This window comes from Cetorhinus maximus, chromosome 23, assembly GCF_964194155.1.
Source record: "Cetorhinus maximus chromosome 23, sCetMax3.hap1.1, whole genome shotgun sequence".
Classification (NCBI taxonomy): Eukaryota; Metazoa; Chordata; class Chondrichthyes; order Lamniformes; family Cetorhinidae; genus Cetorhinus; species Cetorhinus maximus.
This window is the reverse complement of record NC_135901.1, coordinates 31,285,910-31,310,683: the sequence shown is the minus strand read 5'-3', so window position 1 is coordinate 31,310,683 and position 24,774 is coordinate 31,285,910. Positions and strand designations below refer to the sequence as shown.

At 44.1% G+C, this 24,774-nt stretch overlaps 4 protein-coding genes across 9 annotated transcripts in view; 1 reads left to right on the top strand and 3 right to left on the bottom strand.

Moving 5' to 3' along the window:
• The window catches only part of LOC144696929 (uncharacterized), a 164,910-nt gene that overhangs the window by 22,637 nt on the left and 117,499 nt on the right, over nt 1-24,774 (bottom strand). The gene's annotated exons all lie outside the window — the stretch shown is intronic.
• The window catches only part of LOC144697379 (uncharacterized), a 57,447-nt gene that overhangs the window by 29,078 nt on the left and 3,595 nt on the right, over nt 1-24,774 (top strand). The window contains exon 3 of one of the 3 annotated variants that reach the window (XM_078569354.1): nt 5,593-12,445. In XM_078569354.1, the coding sequence (XP_078425480.1) occupies nt 5,593-6,931 (1,339 nt within the window). In that variant the 3' untranslated portion in view covers nt 6,932-12,445. Of the gene's footprint in view, nt 1-5,072; nt 12,446-24,774 lie in introns of those variants that run through there. The other 2 variants (XM_078569356.1, XM_078569357.1) reach the window with 2 other exon arrangements.
• LOC144697077 (uncharacterized) lies at nt 1,035-23,697 on the bottom strand. 3 transcript variants are annotated; one of them, XM_078568884.1, is made up of 2 exons: nt 23,634-23,697; nt 1,035-3,043 (listed from the first exon to the last, which is right to left on the bottom strand). In XM_078568884.1, exon 2 carries the CDS (start codon nt 2,683-2,685, stop codon nt 1,756-1,758), a length of 930 nt encoding a protein of 309 aa, XP_078425010.1. In that variant the 5' UTR covers nt 2,686-3,043; nt 23,634-23,697; the 3' UTR covers nt 1,035-1,755. The 3 variants fall into 3 exon arrangements, with proteins under 3 accessions (XP_078425010.1, XP_078425012.1, XP_078425009.1); XM_078568886.1 differs by lacking the exon at nt 23,634-23,697 and adding an exon at nt 19,641-21,513 and having other exon boundaries at nt 1,035-2,602; XM_078568883.1 differs by lacking the exon at nt 23,634-23,697 and adding an exon at nt 3,668-3,978.
• LOC144697094 (uncharacterized) overlaps nt 19,063-24,774 on the bottom strand; it is a 391,382-nt gene continuing 385,670 nt past the window's right edge. The window contains exon 3 of the transcript XR_013580301.1: nt 19,063-19,344. The gene's annotated coding sequence lies outside the window, so the exon portion shown is untranslated. The remainder of the gene's footprint in view (nt 19,345-24,774) is intronic.

Sequence of the window (24,774 nt, the reverse complement as noted above, 5' to 3'; positions counted from 1 at the left end):
TGCTGCCAGACTTGCTGAGTTTTTCCAGGTATTTTTGCACATATATTGTTATGTTAATGTATGCATCTGGTTGTGTAATAGTGTAATAAGTATAAGAGGTAAGGTAAGATGGGTTCAGAAAATGAAGCCGTCTTTTCAAGTTATGATGGTTCATTTTTTTAATAAGGAGGGAAATGTCAGGAAGATATAATTTTCATAATGTTATTGGAATTTTTGATAAAATAGAGGGGTCTGTGCCTATACCTATGTCTGTGTGTGTGTGACTTAATTGAATTAAAGGCAGCTGGTCTGAAGGCTAAGATGTAACAGAAGTTAGGCTAGGGTTGAAATGTTAAGGAGATAAACAGAGGTGTAAATGGAGCAATTGCATTTTTTCAATAGACCAGACTAGCTTGAATTCAAAAAAGGGAGTGAAATGTTACAAGTAGCCAGGAGAAGTGAAAAAACAGTGTGTTTATTTTTCCCAAAGATTACTGGTAAAATTGGAATTATGATAGATTTTATTATTAGAGAGGGAAAAGTCCAAAGACATAGTGAAACAATGGTAATTTACATTCAAAGGGGAAAATAGGTATAAAGGAGAGAAGGTTGTGTGCAAGGGCAGGAATTCTAAGATCTAAAACAAGTGTGAAAAAGCCTCCTGCATCTAAGCCTCAATCTGCTGTCCACAGAGTTAAGAAAACTCACTTTGAATTGGATTATTCAGGGTATCGTGTTTCTTTGCCTGGGTCTTTTAAAATCTATGTGTCTTACTGTTGCCTTAACAAAAGTGTAACTGGGAGTTAGGTTAATTAGGGGATTTAGAAGCTATCATAGTAGGAATTTGTAGATCTATGTGTGTATGTAAAATCATTTGTTCTATTAATAAAGGTTTAATTTAGTTTATTAAGAAACTTATAAGACTTGGTGGTCTCATTACTACTGAACTCAAGTCACGTACCTCGAAATTTATACAAATTGCAAAACAGTTGTGGCAGTTGTTTCAAGTTCCCCTTTGGGGTTGGAGCGGCTCAGCATTTACCATCAGCTGTGCCATAACAGGGAGGAAGGGAATAATGTTGCCTGCCCACATCCTGTAGGGATGGGGACAAGAGTTGAGTGTGGATTTAACACCACCCTAAGCTATCCTCTGGAAATTTCCAATGTCTGCCATGAACCGACACAGGTGGCATACCACGGAGAAGGGGAATATTGTGTGCCCACCAGCGAGTCTCAATACCATTCAGTTATATGTGCTGGCAGTGATCAACTCGAGATCCATACCGTGGAGAAGGGGATTACTGCACGCCCACCAACAAGTCTCAATACCAGTATGGTAACACCCACTGCCCAGTGGTCAACTCAAGTTTCTGCTTCCATCCCCCGGGCCCCAACAACAATCGGGCATTCAGTCATAACCTCCATCTGGCCTCCTCGCAGGGGGCGGGTGAATATAACCGATGATCCAAACAAGGACTTGCGGATTTGCCCGCTTCCCAAAGGGAAGTGGATCCTGAAGCTGCCGGAACATCTACTGGAGTTGGGAAAGAGGCCCTGACAGCAATGAATGTTAAAATCCTGCCAGCCAGGTGGAGTCAATCATTATTTGGTATAGATTTATTCATAGAGTGAAACATTACAGGTATATACTTCCTAACTACAGGCTGTGTAAGTGTCTCTTTATATGTGCTCAAGTAACCATCCATTCAATGCCCTCCACCTGTCTATACCTCAATTGATACAATAACACCCACAGTCAGAGCATCTAAAAGGTCTCTAGTCGGTGTGACTGCCATGGTGTCTCAGCAGCTTGGACGAAGAAGGGAATCCCTTCCCACACACGGAGCAGGTGAATGGCCTCTCTGCTTTGTGAATTCGCTGATGTGTCTGCAGGTGGGATGACTGAGTGAATCCTTTCCCACACTCAGAGCAGGCGAAAGGCCTCTCCCCGGTGTGAACTCGTTGATGCCTCAGTAGGTTGGACGATGTTCTAAACCTCTTTGCGCAGTGAGAGCAGCTGAACGGTCTCTCCTCAGTGTGAATGCGCTGGTGGACCATCAGGTAGGCAGAGTTTCTAAAGGAACTCCCACAGTCAGAGCACTGAACAGGTTTCTCATTGGTGTGAGTGCGTTGGTGTCCCAGCAGACTGGATGACTGGCTGAATCCCTTCCCACATTCATAACAGGTGAAAGGCCTTTCCCCAGTATGAATGCGTCTGTGTTTCAGCAGGCTGGATAACAGAGTGAATCCCTTCCCACACTCAGAGCAGGTGAATGGCCTCTCCCCGGTGTGAATGCGTTGGTGTGTTAGCAGGAGGGATGAGTGAGTGAATCCCTTCCCACACACAGAGCAGGTGAATGGCCTCTCCCCGCTGTGAACTTTCTGGTGTCGCTGTAGGGTGGATGAATCACTGAATCCCTTCCCACACTCAGAGCAAGTGAAGGGCCTCTCCCCGGTGTGAACTCGCTGGTGAATCAGCAGGTTAGATGAATTACTGAATCCCTTCCCACACTCAGGGCAGGTGAATGGCCTCTCCCCGGTGTGAACTCGCTGGTGCCTCTGCAGGGTGGATGAATCGATGAACCCCTTGCCACACACAGAGCAGGTGAATGGCCTCTCTCCGCTGTGCCTGCGTCGATGAGTTTCCAGCTCACAGGGGGCACGGAATCCCTTCCCACAGTCCCCACATTTCCACGGTTTCTCCATGGTGCGGGTGTCCTTGTGACTCTGCAGGTTTGATGATCAGTTGAAGCCTCATCCACACACACAACACGTGTACGGTCTCTCCCTGCTGTGAATGGTGCAATGTTTGTTCAGGCTGTGTAACTGGTTGAAACCATTTCCACAGTGAGTGCACTGGAACATTCACATCCAAGTGTGTGCCTCTCAGGGCTTTTCCAGTCACATTGAGGTTTGAAATTATTTTCAGCAGACAGAACAAGCATTTCTCCTTCTAGATTCAAAGGTCAATGATATTCAGGTCCTGATGAATTGTGACTCTGGCAGATCTTGATGTGAAGTTTGTTGTGGTTTTCCTGTCTGCAAATCCTCAACTTGTAATATTCTATAAAAAGAGTTTACAAAAGCCATCACTGTCAGGACCGGATAGAAATTTAGTATAGATAATTCTGCTTTCTATGACCTCTATGATTGGAAATGTTCATATATGTAGTTTATTACAGTGTGTGGTAATAATTTGAAACTTGCTACCTGCAAGGCAGGTGGAAGACCAATGATTTCAAATTGAAATTGGATAGGCACTCGAAGGAAAGGCACTCGCAGTGCTACAGGAATACAGAGTGGGAATGGGACTGTCTGAATTGGTCTACAGAGAGTTGATACAGACTCAAGGTGCCCAATACTTCCTTCTGTGTATTAATGGCTTTAGGACTGGAAATTTATAATGTAGCTACATTACTATATCAGAATACTAGGAATAATAATAAATGTACTTTACCAGAGAACCATAAATAATATATCCAATATGTACCACATAACAACACTAGACATATCTCTGTCTTATATTAATTTACTGCCCCCTTAAATGTCAGCCATCCCCTGGGGAAACCACCCCTTTAATTGTGAACATTAGGAAAGAGACCATCCTTTTAGCCAGACAAATAAATGTGTCAAGCTGAGGGAGCAAAGGATGTCAATGTCTTTAAGAGAGAGAGAGAGAGAGAGAGACCTGGGCCAATCTTTCCAGAGTCTGCACCCTCCCTGGATTCACTTCCTTTCCCTTCAGTTCCTGCAAGTCAACAATTTGCCCCCAGAATGAGAAAAGAAATGGAAAGGGGGAAACATTGATTTCCTCACAGATGTTGCCCAGAGGAGGAAGTTTCAGTCTGAAGCTCATTGTCCAACTTCCGCATTGTGACGTCCACAACGGAACCCTGCCTGAATCAGCCAATAGGAATCACACTGCTCCGCGGTGACGTCCTCGGGTTCCAGTCTGCAGGCCAGGCTCGCGGACACGGGAGCCCCGCCCCCACCCATTGTTTCCCCTCCTCCTCCACCTGCTCGAGCCAAGGTTTCCAGGCAACCGGCTGACGGCTCCGGCCAGAGCGAGAAGCCGCTCGGAGAACTCGCGAGAGGGGAAGCTGCGCATGTGCGGGGGAGAGCCCGCCCTCTTTCCGTCATGTTGAGGGATTGACCAATGGGAAGAGTTGGAGGACCGGAAGGACTCCGGTCCTCCAGCCAATCAGAGTGCGGGATCTGTGTGAATGAAGATTGAGCTTCACACAGACTAAAACTTCCTCCTGTGTCCAACATCTGTGAGTAAAACACTTTCTTTTCTCCCCTTTCCATTTCTTTTCTCATTCTGGGGGCAAATTTTTGACTTGCAGGAACTGAAGGGAAAGGAAGTGAATCCAGGGAGGGTGCAGACTCTGGAAAGGTTGGCCCAGGTCTCTCTCTCTCTCTCTCTTAAAGACATTGACATCCTTTGCTCCCTCAGCTTGACACATTTATTTGTCTGGCTAAAAGGATGGTCTCTTTCCTAATGTTCACAATTAAAGGGGTGGTTTCCCCAGGAGATGGCTGACATTTAAGGGGGCAGTACATTAATATAGGACAGAGATATGTCTAGTGTTGTTACATGGTACATATTAGATATATTACTGATGATTCTGCAATAAAATACATTTATTATTATTTCTAGTCCTGTAATATAGTACTGTAGCTATGTTATATATTTCCAGTCATAGAGTCATTACAGCACAGAAGGAGTCCATTTGGCAACTCAAGTCCATGCTGACTCTCTGTAGAGCAAGCCAGTCCCCCATTCCCCCTCTATATCCAGTTCTCCTGCAAGTTTATTTCCCTCAAGTGTCCATCCAATCTCATTTTAAAATTCTCCACTTCCACCACCCTCGTAGGAGACGAGTTCCAGGTCATGACCATTCGCTACCTAAATAAAGTTCTTCCTTGCATTGCCTACATCTTAACCCAGTGAAACAGTCCTGTAGATTACACCCAAAGCAGCCCAAAGAAGAGAGGAAAGTATGTTCCATAGTAACTAGAATTGTCTGTTCTGAATTTCTACCCTGTACTAACAGTGATTACTTTTGTAAACTCGCATCATAGGAAATTAGAAGAGGAGGATTTGCAGGTAGATAACTCGGGCCAGAATCTGACAGAGTCACGCAACTCATCAGGACCTAAATATCATCGGCCTTTGAATGTGGAAGGAGAAATGTTTCTGTGTTCTGTTGGCTTCAAAAGGTTCTAAACATCAGGGGGACTGGAAAAGGCCTGAGACACACACACCCGTGTGAGAGTGTTTCCAATACACTGAGTGTGGAAAGAGCTTTAACCAGTTACACAGCCCAAAAAAACATCACCATTCACAGTGAGGGAGAGACATTATATATGTTCTGTGTGAGGACAAGGCTTCAACTGACCGTTGGACCTGCAGAGACACAAGGACACGAGCACCATGGAGAAACCATGGAAATGTGGGGACTGTGGGAAGGGATTCCGGTTCCCATCTGCTCTGGAAACTCATCGACGCAGTCACACTGGGGAGAGGCCGTTCATCTGCTCTGTGTGTGGGAAGGGATTCAGTGGTTCATCCCAGCTCCAAACACACCAGCGAATTCATGCTCTGGAAAGGCCGTTCAGCTGCTCTGAGTGTGGGAAGGGATTCAATGATTCGTCCCATCTGCTTTCACATCAGCGAGTTCATACCGGAGAGAGGCCTTTTCCCTGCTCCGTGTGTGGGAAGGGATTCAGACATGCGTCTCACCTGCTGACCCACCAGCGTGTTCACAGCGGGGAGAAACCATTCACCTGCTCTCAGTGTGGGAAGGGATTCAGTGATTCATCCACCCTGCGGAATCACCAGCGAATTCACACCGGGGAGAGGCCATTCACCTGCTCTGTGTGTGGGAAGGGATTCACTCAGTCATGTAACCTGCTCAAACACCAGCGAGTTCACACCAGGGTGAGGCCATTCACCTGTACTCAGTGTGGGAAGGGATTCAGTGATCCATCCAACCTGCAGACACACCAACGGGTTCACACCGGGGAGAGGCCATTCACCTGCTCTGAGTGTGGGAAGGGATTCACTCGGTCATCTAGCCTGCTGACACACCAGCGAGTCCATACCAAGGAGAGGCCATTCACCTGCTCTGAATGTGGGAAGAGATTCACTGAGTTTTGCCGACTGCAAGCACACCAGCGAGTTCACACCGGGGAGAGGCCGTTCACCTGCTCTGACTGTGGGAAGGGGTTCACTTGGTTATCCAACCTGCGGACACACCAGCGAGCTCACACTGGGGAGAGGCCATTCACCTGCTCTGAGTGTGAGAAAGAATTCAGTCGGCTATCCCACCTGCAGATACACCAGCGAGTTCACACTGGGGAGAGGCCATTCACCTGCTCTGAGTGTGGGAAGGGATTCAGTAATTCATCCCATCTGATATCACACCAGCGCGTTCACACCGAGGAGCGGCCACTCACCTGCTCCGTGTGTGGTAAGCAATTCAAACACTCATCGAACCTTCTGAAACACCAGCGAGCTCACAGTGGGGAGAGGCCATTCACCTGCTCTGAGTGTGGGAAGAAGTTCAAAGATTCATCCACCCTGCTAAAACACCAGCGAGCTCACACTGGGGAGAGGCCGTTTACCTGCTCTGACTGTGGGAAAAGATTCAAAGACTCTTCACACCTGCGGACACACCAGCGAATTCATACCGGGGAGAGGCCATTCACCTGCTCTGTGTGTGGGAAGGGATTCACTCATTCATCCAGCCTGCTAACACACCAGCGCATTCACACTGGGGAGAGGCCATTCACCTGCACTGAGTGTGGGAAGAGATTCAGTGCATTATGCAATCTGCTGACCCACCAGCGAATTCACACTGGGGAGAAGCCGTTCACCTGCTCCCTGTGTGGGAAGGGATTCACTCATTCACCCCACTTGCTGAGACACCAGCGAGTTCACAAGTGATTCCAGGGGTTGGATTCTGCTGTTATTGCTGCTGTTAATCATATCCAGGACTGAACCATGTTCATTCTGACACTTGGTGAAGTGGGAGGGTCGGAGGGTTTCTTTCTGCTGGACTGGCCGGTCTCACAACTTTGCTTCCAGTGGGCTGATGCTTTTTGAGCATTGTTGCGAATATATTGGTTCATATTTCATGTGGATCATAATATCAAAGTGTGTTTTAAAGGTAAAAGGTATTTAGTTTGCATTTCTGTTTGGAACTTCCCAAAGCATGCCACATTGCCATGGAGATGGGCTGTACAGGTTAGAAGTTCTTTTGTTTAATTTATCTATCTGTTTCTCAAAGAAGACAGTTACAGATTTGATCTTGCGTAGGCTACAGCTCATTTCAATTCATGTGTGGGGAAAAGAAATTGGATGATTTTCCCAGCTTTAAACCAGAGGAATAAATCTCCAGTGGTCCCCAAGGTGTGAGGAATGGAGGCTTTAAAAATTATTTTGGGGGAATAATGTGTTATTCTGTGAAGCAGGCCGTGCGTGTGTGTGTAGATGATTTAATTAAGCTGGGAAAAAGTTAATAGAAGACAGGTTGCCTGGGGGGTTTAAAACATGAAAGGATAAAGGCGTTATGTTTGAGGTACAAGTGAATAGGTTGGATCTAATGTTTGCATTTTTAGATCAGTTGAGTTTGTTTGAATATCAAAGGGAAGCCAGAGGTGTCAAGAAACATGTTTGTACCTTGCAGGAGTTCCATAGGTAAACAGGAGAGGGTAAATGACATTTTATTGACCTGAAAGCAGAGGAAAAAATAGAAACATGAAAGATTTCATATTAAGAAGGATTTGAGGTTCAAAGAGGTGTGAGAACAATGGAACATGAGATGAAAGGGAGAGAAAGGTATTTTAGAGTCGCTAGAGCTGAGCTGGGAGCTGTTAGTTGTAGCTCTAGGCTGGGAGTAGAGGCAGTTTGAATCGGCATCCAGTCGAGCCAGAGAAGCCTTGGGTTACAACATGCAGGCTTGTTCTGAAGGCTTGGATTTCCACAGCAGAGTGGAAGAGGGTTAGAGGTCATGTGGTATGCTTTTATTGAAGTTTGCCTGGGGTAATATTACTGGATTTTTATTGTTAAACATCTGTAAGTGAGTGTTGCCTGGAAGGTGTTTACTTGTGGGTCTGATCAAGTAGGGAGTCTTTTTGGGGAATGTGTTGTAAGACTAAATTTAGCTGTGCAACTGTAATCTTGTGTGCTTAAGTTTTCATTTATTCTTGTACATAATGCTTTTACTTTTAATTTTTAAAATCCCAAAAGTGTTACTGGATTTCTAGCAGCTGAAATCAGTATGTTTTCTTCTCGTTTTCAGAATACAAAAAACAAGAGTATGACCCGTAAGCCAAGTTTCTCCCTGGGATTTGGTTTGCTCAGCAGTTAACATCGGTTGTGGTCATAACAAATTTGGGGGCTCTTTGCGGGATTTTCAAAGTTCCTTGATTGGGTTGGAGTTTGTGAATCCAAGGGATACAAGTGTGAGAAGAACGCTGAACTCAGGAGTTTTATGTTGGGGGCTTTTTAAGTGTTTGGACTGCAAAATGACTTTGGCAATTTATAAGACCTTTCTCGGAGTGAAAAATGTGAGTGGAGTATTTGAAATCTCTGACTAAAACTCAGTTGAGAGAGTTAGCAGATGAAGTGCAGTTAGAGATAAAAACAGAATTTCGTAAGGCTGATGTGGTTAAAGTTCTTACCCAGCGTTTAAAGCTGGAGGACGGGACACCTGAAACTGGTGTGTCAGAGCTAGAGGCAGTAAGACTTCAGATGCCAATGAAGCAGCTTGATATAGAAAGAGATAGAGAAAGGCAAAAGCTTGAATTGGAAGAAAGAGAAAAAGAAAACAGAGGAAAGAAAGAGAAATGACAAAACTTGAAAAATATTAATAAGAAAACTACCCAAGGGAGTTCTGAAAGGCAAGGTACAGAGATTTTGTATGCAAAGGAAAGCTGTACTCATGTGTACAGGGAAGAGAAGGGAAGGGAAACGGGGGACTAGCCAGTCCTTAATGTTATGGGATAGCGCCATCTGTTGGTCCAGAAGGGTTACTGCAGGAGAGAGTTTTGATCCGGGGGATTCAGGGAGGAGTCAAAGCTATTTCATTGTGTGAGGTGAAGTTAAAGAGTGATTTGAAAACTGGAGAGTTGATTGTTGGGGTAGTAGAGAAATTGCCCATTGCAGGGGTTCAGTGTATTCTATGGAATGATATAGCTGGATTACAGGTATTGACAATGCGTACTGTAGTAGAGCAGCCTGTTGAGACACAATCAGCAGAGGTTTTACAGAAAGAGCATCCTGGATTGTTTCCAGATTGTGTGGTGATGAGGTCACAAATGCACAAGTTTAAACAGGAAGAGGAAGAATCTAAAAGACACAAGGAGGATGCTGAAATTCAGTTGGCTGGATCAATCTTTGAAAAGATTAATCAGGAGAAGGTTAGAGTGGATGAGGCTGAGGTGTTTAGTTCATTGAAGTTAGTGGAGTTATAGCGGCTGTCAGGAATATATAATTCTCGTAATGTTATTGGAATTTATTGTAAAATAGAGTAATAGTGTGTGTGTGACTTAATTGGATTAAAGGCAGCTGGTCTGAAGGCTTTGATGTAAACATGGTAAACATGGGGGAAGTTTAGACTGGAAGGTATAAAAGGACATTTGCATTTTTAAATGAACCAGACCAGATTGTTTTCAAAGGAGGGGTGAAATGTGTGACCCAGCCAGGTGAAGTTTAGAAACTGTGTTTATTTTTCCCAAAGATTACTGGTAAAACTTAGTGCTGTGAGAGATTTTTTTATTATCAGGAAGGTAAAGTCCAAAGACAGAGTGAAACAATGGATATTTGGATTTAAAGGGGAAAAATATCTAAAGGAGTGAAGGCTGTGTGTAAGGGAAGGCAGTCTAAGATTCAACAGGTGTGAAACGCCTTCAGCTCGTATGTACCAAACTGCTGCCTTCTCGGGCTGAAGTTAAGAGAACTCATTTTGAATTCGACTGTTCAAGGTATCGTTTATTTGCCTGGGTCTTTTTAAAAATATGTGTCTTACTGTTGCCATAACAAAAGTGTAATTGGAGGAGTCAGATTAAGTAGGGGATTTAGAAGTATCATAGTAGTAATTTGTAGATCTAAGTATTATTTAAAGTCATTCCTCCTATTGATAAATGTTTAATCTAGCTTTGTAAAAACCTATAAGACTTGGCGGTCTTTTTACTACTGAATTCAAGGCATGCATCTCGAAATTTATACAAACTGCAAAACAAGTTGTGGCAGTTGTTTCAAGTTTCCCTTTGGGATTTGAACAACTCAGCATTTACCATCAGCTGTGCCATAACACAGCAGGATCCAGACTCGAAATAATTATACCAGACAGCTTATTGTGAAACAGGAGCAGAATACACTAGAAAGTGTTATTACATTAAGAACAATGTGTTACAGAGGAAATAGAGACTGCCTCATGCTCCAGCAGATGAAAAGTGGGCAATAGTGCATCAAGTAGTGATACCATCTGGGTCCCGGAATTAAATTTTGAGAGTGGCTCATGAAATTCCAATGGCTGGTCATTTGGGAATTAGGAAAACTTGAGCGAAGATACAAAAACATTTCTATTGGCCTGGACTACATAAAGATGGAATCAAATTCTGCCAAAGATGTCACACATGTCAGGTGATAGGAAAACCTCAGGCAGTAAGTAAGCCTGCACCTTTAATTCCAATTCCAGCATTTCAGGAACCTTTTACTAGGGTTGATTGATTGTGTAGGACCCCTCCCTAAAACGAAAAGTGGGAATCAGTCCTTACTGACAATCGTGGATGTGTCCAGGAGATTTCCAGAAGCAACACCTTTAAGGAAAATTACAGCAAAGGTAATTGTAGAGGAATTAACCAAATTCTTTACAGGATATGGATTATCAAAAGAAATACAGTCGGATCAACGTTCAAATGTCATGTCACAGCTGTTTAAAGAAGAAATGAACAGCCCAGGAATAAAGCAATTTAGGTCGTCAGCCTACCACCCTGAATCACAAGGTGCCTTAGAAAGGTGGCATCAGACTTTAAAGACTATGATTAGAACATACAGTCAAGACTATCCACATGATTGGGATCGAGGGGTTCCATTCTTGTTGTTTGCTATTAGGGACGTCCCTAATGAGTGAACAGAGTTCAGTCCTTTCAAGTTAATTAATGGTCATGAAGTAAAGGGACCACTCATACTGATTCAGGAGAAATTAGTGAGTCAAAATTTTGAAACCACTTTCCTGGATTATGTGATGAAATTAGGATAGAGATTAAGTAAGGCCTGTGAGCCATCTAGGAAACGTTTAAAGATATATCGACAAGTGACGAAGGCAAACACAGATAAGAAGTCAAAAGCCCTTAGTTTTGTGGCTGGGGAGAAAATGTTAGTATTGTTGCCAGTGTCAGGTGAACCACTGAAGGCAAGGTTTAGTGGACCTTACCAGATCGAAAAGAGACTGAGTGAGGTAAACTTCGTAGTGAATACCCTCAGAAAGAAGGAAGAGACAGCGAATGTGCCATGTAAATATGCTCAAAAAATACTTTGACAGAAAGGATAAACAGGAGGTGGTACTGGTGGTGGTATGTAAGGAAACAGGGGTAGAAATTAAGAATTCTAAAATTGACCTTTCTCTGATTAAATTGGACAATGAGGAAGTACTTAAAAATCTAAATGTGGTGTTAGGTTGTCTTCCAGAAAAGTGTCGGAGTGATTTAAAAGAGCTATATCAGTCACACAAAGCAATTTGTGGAAATAAATTGGGGAAAACAGATTTAGCTGTACATGATGTTGATGTGGGGAATTCAGATTCAATAAGACAACATCCATATGCATTAACTCCAGTAAAATTAACTCAAGTGTGAAAAGAAATTGAATTTATGCTTCAAAATGACGTCATAGAGCCCAATCACAGTAATTGGAGCTCACCTATTGTCATGGTGCTGAAACCAGATGGACCACAAAGACTATGTATTGATTACCGAAAAGTGAATGCAGTAATGAAAGCGGATTCATATCCTATTCCACGATTGGAGGATTGTATCGAGAAAGTGGGACAGTTGACATTTATCACAAGAATTGGCTTGCTGTGAGGATATTGGCAAAGGGCAAAAGAGATATAATCGTTTGTGATGGTATAGCCGGATGGTCTATATCAATGCAAAGTAATGCCCTTTGGTGAGAAAAATGCACGAACGTTTCAGAGACTAACAAACAAAGTGATTGAGGGACTGAGCAGTTGTGCTGTGTATATTGAACAAACAAAAGAACAAAGAAAAGTACAGCACAGGAACAGGCCCTTCAGCCCTCCAAGCCTCCGCCGATCATAATGCCCGTCAAATAAAACATTTTGCACTTCCGGGGTCCGTATCCCTCTATTCCCATCCTATTCATGTATTTGTCAAGCTGCCTCTTAAACGCCACTATCATACCTGCTTCCACCACCTCCTCTGGCAGCGAATTCCAGACACTCACTACCCTCTGCGTAAAAAACTTGCCCCGCACATCTCCTCTATAGTTTTCTCCTCTCACCTTAAATCTATGTCCCCTAGTAATTGATTCTTCCACCCTGGAAAAAAGCTTCTGACTATCTACTCTGTCCATGCCACTCATAATTTTGTAAACTTCTATCAAGTCACCCCTCAATCTCCGTTGCTCTAGTGAGAACAATCCGAGTTTCTCCAACCTCTCCTCATAGCTAATAACCTCAAGACCAGGCAGCATCCTGGTAAACCTCCTCTGCACCTTCTCCAACGCCTCCATATCCTTCTGGTGATGTGGCGACCAGAATTGCATGCAATATTCCAAGTGTGGCCTGACCAAGGTTCTGTACAGCTGCAGCATGACTTCCCAGCTTTTATACTCAATACCCCTGCCAATGAAGGCAAGCATGCCATATGCCTTCCTGACTACCTTATCCACCTGTGTTGCCACTTTCAGTGACCTGTGGACCTGTACACCCAGATCCCTCTGCCTGTCAATGCACTTAAGGGTTCTGCCATTTACTGTGGGCCTGTATTAGACCTTCCAAAATGCATTACCTCGCATTTGTCCGGATTAAACTCCATCTGCCATTTCTCTGCCCAAGTCTCCAACCGATCTATATCCCGTTGTATCCTTTGACAATCCTCTTCACTATCTGCAACTCCTCCAACCTTAGTGTCGTCTGCAAACTTACTAATTAGCCCAGTTACATTTTCCTCCAAATCATTTATGTATACCACAAACAGCAAAGGTCCCAGCATTGATCCCTGCGGAACTCCACTAGTCACAGCTCTCCATTCAGAAAAGCACCCTTCCACTGCTACCCTCTGTCTTCTATGACCAAGCCAATTCTGTATATATCTTGCCAGCTCACCTCTGATCCTGTACAACTTTACCTTCTGTACCAGTCTGCCATGAGGGACCTTGTCAAAGGCCTTACTGAAATCCATGTATATAACATCCACTGCCCTTCCATCGTCGATCATCTTGGTCACTTCCTCGAAAAACTCAATCAAGTTAGTGAGACATGACCTCCCCTTCACAAAACCATGCTGCCTCTCACTAAAACGCCCATTTGCTTCCAAATGGTAGTAAATCCTGTCACGAAGAATCTTCTCCAATAATTTCCCTATCACTGACGTAAGGCTCACCAGCCTGTAATTTCCTGGATTGATTACTTAGTAGTATTCAGTCAAACGTGGGAGGAACATTTACAATATTTAAAGGAACTCTTTGATCAACTCCAGGAAGCCAATTTGATTGTAAATTTGGCTGGAAGCGAATTTGCAAAGGCACAAGTTGAGGAACGTTTGAGGACTCTGGGTCTATACTCGATGGAGTTTAAAAGGATGAGGGGGGAATCTGATTGAAACTTACAGAATACTGAAAGGCCTGGATAGAGTGGACATGGGGAAGATGTTTCCATTAGTAGGAGAGACTAGGACCCGAGGGCACAGCCTCAGAGTAAAGGGAAGACCTTTTAGAACAGAGATGAGGGGAAACTTCTTTAGCCAGAGAGCAGTGAATCTATGGAATTCATTGCCACAGAAGGCTGTGGAGGCCAGGTCATTGAGTGTATTTAAGACCGAGATAGATAGGTTCTTGATTGATAAGGGGATCAAAGGTTACGGGGAGAAGGCGGGAGAATGGGGTTGAGAAACTTATCAGCCTTGATTGAATGGCGGACCAGACTCGATGGGCCGAATGGCCAAATTTCTGCTCCTATGGCTTATGGTCTTATAAGTTACATATTTAGGTCACACTGTTGGACATGGTCAAGTGGCCCCACGAGATGCAAAAGCTGTCGTGGGATTCCCAGTGCCCACCACAAAATGGGAAGTTTTAAGATTTCTCAGCATAAGTGGATTTTATCAGAAATTTGTGCCAATCTCAGCAGCGCAGTTGCTCCACTGACTGAAGCATTAAAAAAGAACAGAAAATTCCAATGTACATTGAAGTGTCAACAGCTTGAAAGCTGTACTAACTACTCCACCTGTTCTATCAGCACCTGAGTATACGAAGCAGTTTAAGTTGGCTATTGACGCCAGTGATGTGGGTGTTGGTGCTGTGTTGCTACAAGAGGATGAAATTGGAGTTGAGAAGCTGGTGGGATATTTCTCATGGAAGTTGAACGTACACCAGAAGAAATATTCAACTGCGGAGAACGAGACTTTAAATTTGGTGTCAGCTTTGCAGCATTTTGAAGTCTACGTTGCAAACAATTCTTCAGAGATAGTTACATATACTGACCACAATCCTTTGAAGTATCTGGAAAAGTTTCGGAACAAAATCACCAGACTGTTTCAGTGGAGCTTATTATTATTGCAACCATTCAATTTACAAATTATACACGTGGTTGGAAGAGAAAATATAATTGCAGGTGTTGTCAAGAGTTTAAACTTCGAAAGAGCTTGGATTTTGGCAAATGGGGAATGGACTGGAATGAGCTCTACTTTTACAACAGACTTGTAAATATGTTCATGGTCGACGTATGTACACTAATGTGTAATAGTTTGTTTGTATAGATAAACATAGCAAGGAATTTAAAATGGGTTGAAAAAATTAAACCATCTTTTTGAAATTATGATGGTTCATTTATTTACAAGGAGGGGGTGTGTGAGAAATGGTGGTTTTTTAAAAAAAATTGGGGAATATTGTGTTATTCTGTGGAGAAGACTATGTCTGTGTGTAAATTATTTAATCAAGCTGGGAAAAAGTTAATAGAAGTCAGAAACAAAAACAGTTCTGAAGAAGAGTCACACGGACTCGAAACGTTAACTCTGTCTTTCTCTCCACAGATGTTGTCAGACCTGCTGAGCTTTTCCAGCAATTTTTGTTTTCGTTTCAGATTTCCACCATCCACAGTATTTTGCTTTTAATGGAGGTCAGATTGTCCGGGGCATTTAAAACATGAAAGGATAGAGCCATTAGGTTTGAAGTACAAGTGAACAGATTAGATCTAACATTTGCATTTTTAGATAAACTGAGAGTTTGTTTGATATCAAAGGCAAGTCAGAGGTGGCAAGAAACATGTTTACTATCTTGCAGAAGCTCCATAAATAAATAGAAGAGGATATATCACATTGGGTAGAAGGTTGGCTGCTGGTAGAAAACAGAGAGTATGCATAAATGGGTAATTTTCTGATTGACAGGTTGTAATGAGCAGAGTCCTGTGGGGGTCTGTGCTGTGGCCTCAACTTTTTAGTTTATATCAATGACTTAGATGAGGGGAGCAAAGGCATAGTAGCTAAATTTTCAGATGACACAAAGATAGTTAGGAATGTATGTTATGAAGAGGACATGAGGCTGCAGACTGATATTGATAGATTGAGTGAGTGGGCAAAATCTGGAAGATGGAGTACAATGTGGGAAAATGTGAAGTTTTTCACTTTGGCAGGAAGAATGAAAAAGCAGAGTGTAACTTAAACCGAGAACGACTCCAGAATTCCGAGGTGCAGAGGGATCTAGGTGTTCTCGTGCATGAGTCACAAAAAGTTAGTATACAGGTACAAGAAGTAATTGAGAAGGCTAATGGAATGCTATCAGTTATATAGAGCATCGGTGAGACCACATCTCGAATACGGTGTGCAGTTTTGGTCTCCTTATTTGAGGAAGGATGTGAATGTGTTGGAGGTGGTTCAGAGGAGGTTTACTAAATTGATAACAGAATGAGGGGGTTATTTTATGAGGAAAGGTTGGACAGGCTGGGCTTCTTTCCACTGGAGTTTAGAAGAATGAGGGGTGACTAGATTGAAGTATATAAGATCCTGAACAATCTTGACAAGGTGGACACAGGAATGATGTTTCCTCTTGTGGCTAAGTCCAGAACTAGGGGCCACTGTTTTAAAATTAGGACAAGAGATGAGGGGAATTTTTTTCTCTCAGAGGGTTGTGCAACTTTGGAACTCTCTGCCTCAGAAGGTGGTGGAGTTGGGGGTCACCGAGTAGCTTTAAAGCGGAAGTAGATAGATTCTTATTAGGCGAGGGAATCAAAGGTTATTGGGGGTAGATGGGATTGTGGAATTGGTAACACAAACAGATCAGCCATGATCTTATTGAATGGCAGAACAGACTCGATGGGATGAATGGCCTAATTATGCCATTATTTTGTATGTTCATATGTTTATTGACCTGAAAGCAGAAGAAACAATAGAAATATTGCAGATTTTATGTTTGCAAGGATTTGGGGTTCGAAGAGGTGTGAGAACAATGGAACATGAGATGAAAGGGGAGAAAAAAATGTATTTTTAGAGTTACTATAGCTGGAACTGAGCTGGAAGCTGTTAGCTGTAGCTCGAGGCTAGGAGAAGAGGCAGTTTGAATCAGCCATCCAGTCAAGTTAAACACCTATAAGGGTGTTGCCTGGAAGGTGTTTGCTTGTGGATCCGACCAAGCAGGGAATCTTGGGGGACTAATTTTAACTGTGCAACTGTAATCTTGTGTGCATAAGGTTTTGTTTATTCTTGTTAATAAAACTTTTACTTTTAATTTTCAAGATTCCAAAACTCTTACTGGACTTGTTGCTGCTGCGATCAGTACGTTTGCTTTCTAATTTTCAGAATACAAAAAATGGGTATAGCCTGTAAGCCATGTTTCCCTCTGTAATTTGGTTTGCACGGCAAAAAACATCAGCTATGGTCATAACAAGGTTGAAAGGCAGTTGGCCTTGTGGCAGAAGGCAATCAGCTTGAACAGTCTGGACAGGGCTGTGAAGAAGCTTTGGGAGCCGACTGGGAAAAAGCAGTCGGTCTGTCCAATGTCAGCTCAAGAAGGCAGTGGAACCCTCACAGAGGGAAAGAACTCTGGAAGTCTGAGTGCCAGACTGGGAAACTGGGGACAAATCAAAGTAAATTCCAGAGGGCTGTGGCATACCTTTGGGTTGGTCCCTAAAGAATGTGAATGAACCATCAAGATTTCAAAAGAGAAGGGAACTGTTAGGGGAGGAAGTAAAAGGAAAACTAGATTCAGTTTTAAGCGTAGATATGTACTATAATGTAAAGGTAGGAGTGCTTACTTTGTTTCGTTTTTTGTATGTACAATAAAGTTTGTTGTTTAAAAACATGACTTTTTGTGGTGTCGTTCTTTCAGTGAATCACTGGGTGTTCAGATTTCTCTTCAACATGAACAATCCCGACCGGGATGGTAACATTTTAGTTTGGTGCCTGGCGAGGAAAGTGACCAGAAATGGTCAGTGAGAATCTCCACACAGAGCGAGGCAGCAGAAGCCAATCAGGCTCAGGAAGAGGTGAACAGATAATGGGTGTATTCAAGTTACTGAATGGGACAGCGTGCCCTGTTTGTCGTTCTTCTTTGTCATGGGCAGTGAGTCAGAACTAGTGAGTCAGTGAGTCAGAAGCTTTTTTTAAATTTTTTCACAGAATGTGAGCATCACTGTCAAGGCCAACGTTTATTGCCCATCCCTAATTGCCCGTGAGAGGAGGGTGGTGAGCCACCTTCCTGGGCCGCTGCTGTCTATCTGATTCAAGTTTTCTGTAACAACTGAGTGTCTTGCTCGGCCATTTCCGAGGGCAGTTAAGGGTCATCTACATCCCTGTGGGTCCAGATTCACATGTAGGTCAGACCAGGTAAGGGCAACAGATTTCCTTCCCTGAAAGGTATTGGTGAACCAGATGGATAAGAGAATTCCAAAGATTCACAAGCCTCTGAGTGAAGAAGTTTCTCCTCATCTCAGTCTGAAATAATCGGCCCCTTATCCTGAGACTGTGCCCCCGTGTTCTAGATTCCCCAGCCAGGGGGAAACAGACTCTCAGTGTCCACCCTTCACACCCTGGCACTGGCTGCACCATTTGCCGAATGACCCTCCGGGACCAAAGTGAGGGGGGCACGTTCTTGATGAATACGACCCCAGGCTCCCTCCCAGCCGGGGGATCACCGTGAGGAGCAGGAACCCCGGCTTTGCCTCCTGTGGCACTAAGGCCCGGTCTGGGTGCCCCCCCCCCCACCACCAACCAAGGCAGATACCAGGGACCCAACATTGATCCACTTGGAGGTCTAAAAAAATCAGAAGCATTTTCAAAACAAATGCTGATTCTCCCTTCAATTGATGTATTTGTCACAAAGAAAAACCCAGTCAAAATCTCGTCTTGCAATTTAGTGCAGCAGCTATGTTAAATATTTCCAGTTATAGAGTCATTACAGCACAGAAGGAGTCCATTTGGTAACTCGAGTCCATGCTGACTCTCTGTAGAGCAATCCAGTCAGTACCATTCCCCCTCTATATCCCCGTATCCCTGCAGGTTTATTTCCTTCAAGCCCATCCAATTTCATTTTGAAATCGTTCATCATCTCCACTTCCACCAGCCTCGTAGGCAGCGAATTCCTGGTCATGACCACTCACTGCACATCCCCTCCATATCTCTAACTAAGTAATGGAGTCGTGTATATTACACACATTTTTAGTTCAGTATATGTTCATGCATTGTAATGATCCTTGGCCAGACCCCCAAGCTTTTGGTAGTGTCCAGTTAGGGACCAATAACCTTTTTTTAAAGCTAACAAAGTTTGAGATTCAAGACACTTGCTCAGAGAATAAAGCCCCAAGATTCCACAGGTTTTCAACAAAAATAAACTTGACAATACAAATTCAACAAGTTTAAACTATTTACATTGTCTTTTTCATATTCTAACATTCAGGGTTAATATGAAGTACATGGGAATGAACAGACAAACTGTGGTCAAACACACCACACTACACAATAAATGGCAGGTGTGACCAAGACAGAGTCCATGGATTTCTCAACAACCCACCCAGATGTCAGGAACACTGAGAGTCAGCCAATCTCACTGAAACTCTGTCTCTGCTTCGAGGGATTCCAGTCCTCATCTTCGAAGATCTAACCTTGAAATTCTGCCCAGGCCTGGCAATGGAACAGAGACAAATGTGTTTATTTTAGAGCTACCTGTAGTGGTAGGAAAAACACTATTTACTATACAGTATAAAATAAATGTACTTCATCAGCTTTTGTGGATCATTTCAGTGGAAATGTGCACTCCCAGGCTCAAAAGCCACTGGAAGCAAAGTCACGAGACCGGCCAGTCCAGCAGAAAGAAACCCTCCGACCCTCCCACTTCACCAAGTGTCAGAATGAACATGGTTCAGTCCTGGATGTGATTAACAGCAGCAATAACAGCAGAATCCAACCCCTGGAATCACTTGTGAACTTGCTGGTGTCTCCGCAGGTGGGATGACTGAGTGAAACCCTTCCCACACTCGGTGCAGGTGAACGGCCTCTCCCCAGTGTGAACTCGCTGGTGTGTCAATAAGTTGGATGAATTACTAAATCCCTTCCCACACTGGGTGCAGGTGAACGGTCTCTCCCCACTGTGAACCCGCTGGTGTGACCACAAGGTGGCTGAATCACTGAATCCCTTCCCACAGTTCAAGCAGGTGAACGGTCTCTCCCCAGTGTGGATTCGTCGGTGTGTCAATAAGTTGGATGAATTACTAAATCCCTTCCCACATTCGGTGCAGAGGAACGGTCTCTCCCCAGTGTGAACTCGCTGGTGTCTCAGCAGGTTGGATGAATCACTGAATCCCTTCCCACACTGAGTGCAGGTGAACGGCCTCTCCCCGGTGTGACTGCGTCGGTGTGTCTGAAGGCTGGATGATGTTCTAAACCTCTTCGCGCAGTGAGAGCAGCTGAACGGTCTCTCCTCAGTGTGGATGCGTTGGTGCACCCTCAGTTCCGCAGCACTTTTGAAGTCATTCCCACAGTCAGGGCATTTAAAGGGTCTCTCATTGGTGTGAGTCACGTGGTGTCTCAGCAAGCTGGATGACTGAGTAAATCCTTTTCGACACACGGCGCAGGTGAACGGCCTCTCACCAGAGTGAACTCGCTGGTGTGTCAATAAGTTGGATGTATTGCTGAATCCCTTCCCACACTCAGGGCAGTTGAACGGCCTCTCCCCAGTGTGACTGCGTCGATGAATCTCCAGCTCGGACGGGGATCGAAATCCTTTCCCACACTCGGAGCAGGGGAACGGCCTCTTCCCCGTGTGAACTCGCTGGTGCGTCAGCAGGAGGTTTGACTGAGTGAATCCCTTCCCACACTCAGAGCAGGTGAACGGCCTCTCCCCAGTGTGACTGCGTTGATGAGTTTCCAACACAGATGGGGTTTTGAATCCCCTCCCACAGTCCCCACATTTCCACGGTTTCTCCATGGTGCGGGTGTCCTTGTGTCTCTCCAGGTTCGGCAATCAGTTGAAGCTTCGTCCTCATAAAGAACACATGTACAGTCTCTCCCCACTGTGAATGGTGCGATGTTTCTTTCAGGCTGTGTAACTGGTTAAAGCTCTTTCCACAGTCAGTGCTCTGGAAACACTCTCACTCGGGTGTGTGCATCTCGGTGCTTTTCCAGTTAAATTGAGTGGCTGTCAAATCTTGATGTGACATTTAGTTTGAGATTTCAGTCTGCAAATTCTCCCCTTCTAACGTCCTGTAAAAGGAGTTTACAAAAGTCATCACTGTCAGTACAGGATAGAAATTCCGAACAGACAATTCTAGTTTCTATGGATCATTCTTTCCTCCCTCGTTTTCTAAAAGTGGTCCCACACATTCTCCCTCCATTCTCATTTTGCTAAACTGAATATTCACCCTCCCAATTCTCCTGAAGGTTCCGATTCATGCTGCTAAATACATCCTTGCTCATAATTTCATGTCCTGGACACAGAGAAATGTGTGATATACAGTACCTTTTTTCTTAATTAGAGAAACAGTGGAAGGGGCCCCTGAGGAAAACATTATTTAGACAGTGAGTGGTCATAATCTGGAACTCTGCCTATGAGGGTGGTGGAAGGGGAGACATATGATTTCAATAAGAAATTGGATGGGCACTTGAAAGAAATAAATTTGCCGGGGAATGGGGATATAGAGTGGAAATGGGACTGACTGGATTGTTCTACACAGAGTCAGCATGGACTCGAGTTGCCAAATGGACTCTTTCTGTGCCGTAATGACTCTATGGCAAGAAATATATAATGTAACTACAATACTGTATTATAGGACTAGAAATAATAAAAGTGCTTTATTACATAAATAAGATATCCAGCATGTACCATAAAACACTCAACATATCGCTGTCCTATATTAACTTACTGTCCCCTTAATGTCAGCCATCTCCTGGGGAAACCACCCCTTTAATTGTGAACATTAGGAAAGAGACCATCCTTTTAGCCAGACAAATAAATGTGTCAAGCTGAGGGAGCAAAGGATGTCAATGTCTTTAAGAGAGAGAGAGAGAGAGACCTGGGCCAACCTTTCCAGAGTCTGCACCCTCCCTGGATTCACTTCCTTTCCCTTCAGTTCCTGCAAGTCAACAATTTCCCCCCAGAATGAGAAAAGAAATGGAAAGGGGGAGAAAAGAAAGTGTTTTACTCACAGATGTTGGACACAGGAGGAAGTAGACTCCCAACTAGCTTGAAACTAAATAGACAATTAAAGTATAACCATTTACAAAATCTGAAATTTTCAACATCTTCCTGGGATTTTGGACACTAACAGTCCATCCACTGTCAGCAGAGATACTTTTGCCATTTTCTACAGGTGTGACCACCCTGCACCTTCTTTCCAGTAAAATAACCTGGGGATCCCTTTAACCTTTAACAGTCAAGACACCCGGGTTTGATATCAGCGGAGTTCAGAACAGGTCACATCACCCCCCCTTCATTCCTCCATTTTACCCTGAAGTGAAAACACAGTCTCAAAACATAACAATCATATAGAACCTCATGTTTGTAACACAACAATTATTTATACTGGAGTTTTTATTATTAGATTTCGTAGTTGGAGGCAAAGGGTGGGGGCTTTTTAAGGGTAACTTTCCCTTCCTAACTTTGTATTGTTTATAGTGTCAGCCGTGGCTCAGTGGGTAGCACTCTCGCCTCTGGGTCAGAAGGTTGTTGGTTCAAATCCCAGTTCAAGGAACCCAAGCATAAAAATCAAAGCCAATTTTCCTAGTGCCAGTACTGAGGGAGCTCTGCACTGTTGGAGGTGCTGTCTTATGGATGAGTTGTTAAACAAAGGGCCCATCTGCCCTCTCAGGAGGATATTAAAAAAGTGACACAGCCACTATTTCTGCTCCTCCCTCCTTGCCAACTGAAAGGGTCAATATGCTTCAGTCCTGGATGTGATTAACAGCAGCAATAACAGCAGAATCGAACCCCTGTAATCACTTGTGAACTCGCTGGTGTCTCAGTATGTTGGATATCTGAGTGAATCTCTTCCCACACTCAAAGCAGGTGAACGACCTCTCCACAGCATGAACTCGCTGATGTGCCTGCAGAAGGGATGAACCACTGAATCCCTTCTCACAGACAGGGCAGGTGAACGGCCTCTCCCCGGTGTGAACATGTTGATGAGTTTCCATCTCAGATGGGAGCCGGTATCCTTTCTCACAGTTCCCACATTTTCATGGTTTCTCCATGGTGTGCGTGTCCTTGTCCCTCTTCAGGTTCAATGATCAGTTGAAGCCTCGTCCATATATAGGACACGTGTACGGATTCTCTCCGCTATCAATGGTGTGATGTTTTTTTCAGGCTCTTTCCACAATCAATGCACTAGAACTCTCACGCTTGGATGTGTCTGCCTTGGTATTTTTCCAGTCACACTGATGTTTAAAATCTTATGAAGCAGACAGAACAGATAAAGATTCTCCCTTCTAGATTGAAAGGTCGTTAAAAGTCAAGTCCTAATGAATCGAGTGACTCTGTAAGATCTTCATCTGATGTTTAGTTTGAGATTTCTGTCTGTAAATCTTCCCCTTCTAATATGCTGTAAAAGGAATTTACAAAACTCAGCACTGTCAGTACAGGATAGAAATTCAGAACAGACTATTCTAGTTTCTATGGAATAATCTTTCCTCTCTTGTTCCCCAAAAGCTGTAATCTCCATCCCACACACTCTCCCTCCATTCTCACTCTCCTGTATCTAATATACACCCTTTCAACTGCTGAAGATGCGAATCAATGCTGATTGACAGATCTTGCTCACCGTTTCCTGTCCTGGACACACAGACCTGAAAATCTTCATGGAGGCTGCTAGCCATATATCTGTCTATATTACTGGACGAAATTGTTTGCAATATACAGTCATGTTAGATAAAAGCAAAAAACTGCGGATGCTGGAAATCCAAAACAAAAATAAAAATACCTGGAAAAACTCAGCAGGTCTGACAGCATCTGCGGAGAGGAACACAGTTAACGTTTCGAGTCCATATGACTCTTCAACAGAACTAAGGAAAAATAGAAGAGAGGTGAAATGTAAGCTGGTTTAAGGGGGGGTGGGAAAAGTAGAGCTGGATAGAGGGCCAGTGATAGGTGGAGATAGCCAAAAGATGTCATAGATAAAAGAACAAAGAGGTGTTGACGGTGGTTATATTACCTAAGGAATGTGCTAATAGGTGACATCAAGGGTAGAAAGTAGGACGAGCAAGGTACAGGTAGCCCTACTGGGGGTGGGGTAGGGGGAAGGGATCAAAATAGGCTAAAAGGTAGAGGTAAAACAATGGATGGAAATACATTTAAAAATAATGGAAATAGGTGGGAAAAGAAAAATCTATATAAATTATTGGAGAAAAGGGGGATCGGAAAGGGGGTGGGGATGGAGGAGAGAGTTCATGATCTAAAATTGTTGAACTCAATATTCAGTCCGGAAGGCTGTAAAGTGCCTTGGCGGAAGACGAGGGCTGTTCCTCCAGTTGCATTGAGCTTCACTGGAACATTGCAGCAGGCCAAGGACGGACATGTGGGCATGAGAGCAGGGTGGAGTGTTGAAATGACAAGCGACAGGGAGGTCTGGGTCATGCTTGCGGACAGACCGAAGGTGTTCCGCAAAGCGGTCACCCAGTCTGTATTTGGTCTCTCCAATGTAGAGGAAACCGCATTGGGAGCAGCGAATGCAGTAGACTAAATTGAGGGAAGTGCAAGTGAAATGCTGCTTCACTTGAAAGGAGTGTTTGGGCCCTTGGACGGTGAGGAGAGGGGAAGTAAAGGGCAGGTGTTGCACCTTCTGCGGTTGCAAGGTGCCGTGGGAGGGGTTTGAGGTGTAGGGGGTGATGGAGGAATGGACCAGGGTGTCCCGGAGGGAACGATCCCTGTGGAATGCCGCCAGGGGGGGTGAAGGGAAGATGTGTTTGGTGGTGGCATCATGCTGGAGTTGGTGGAAATGGCGGAGGATGATCCTTTGAATGTGGAGGCTGGTGGGGTGATAAGTGAGGACAAGGGGGACCCTATCATGGTTCTGGGAGGGAGAGGAAGGTGTGAGGGAGAGGAAGGTGTGAGGGCGGATGCGC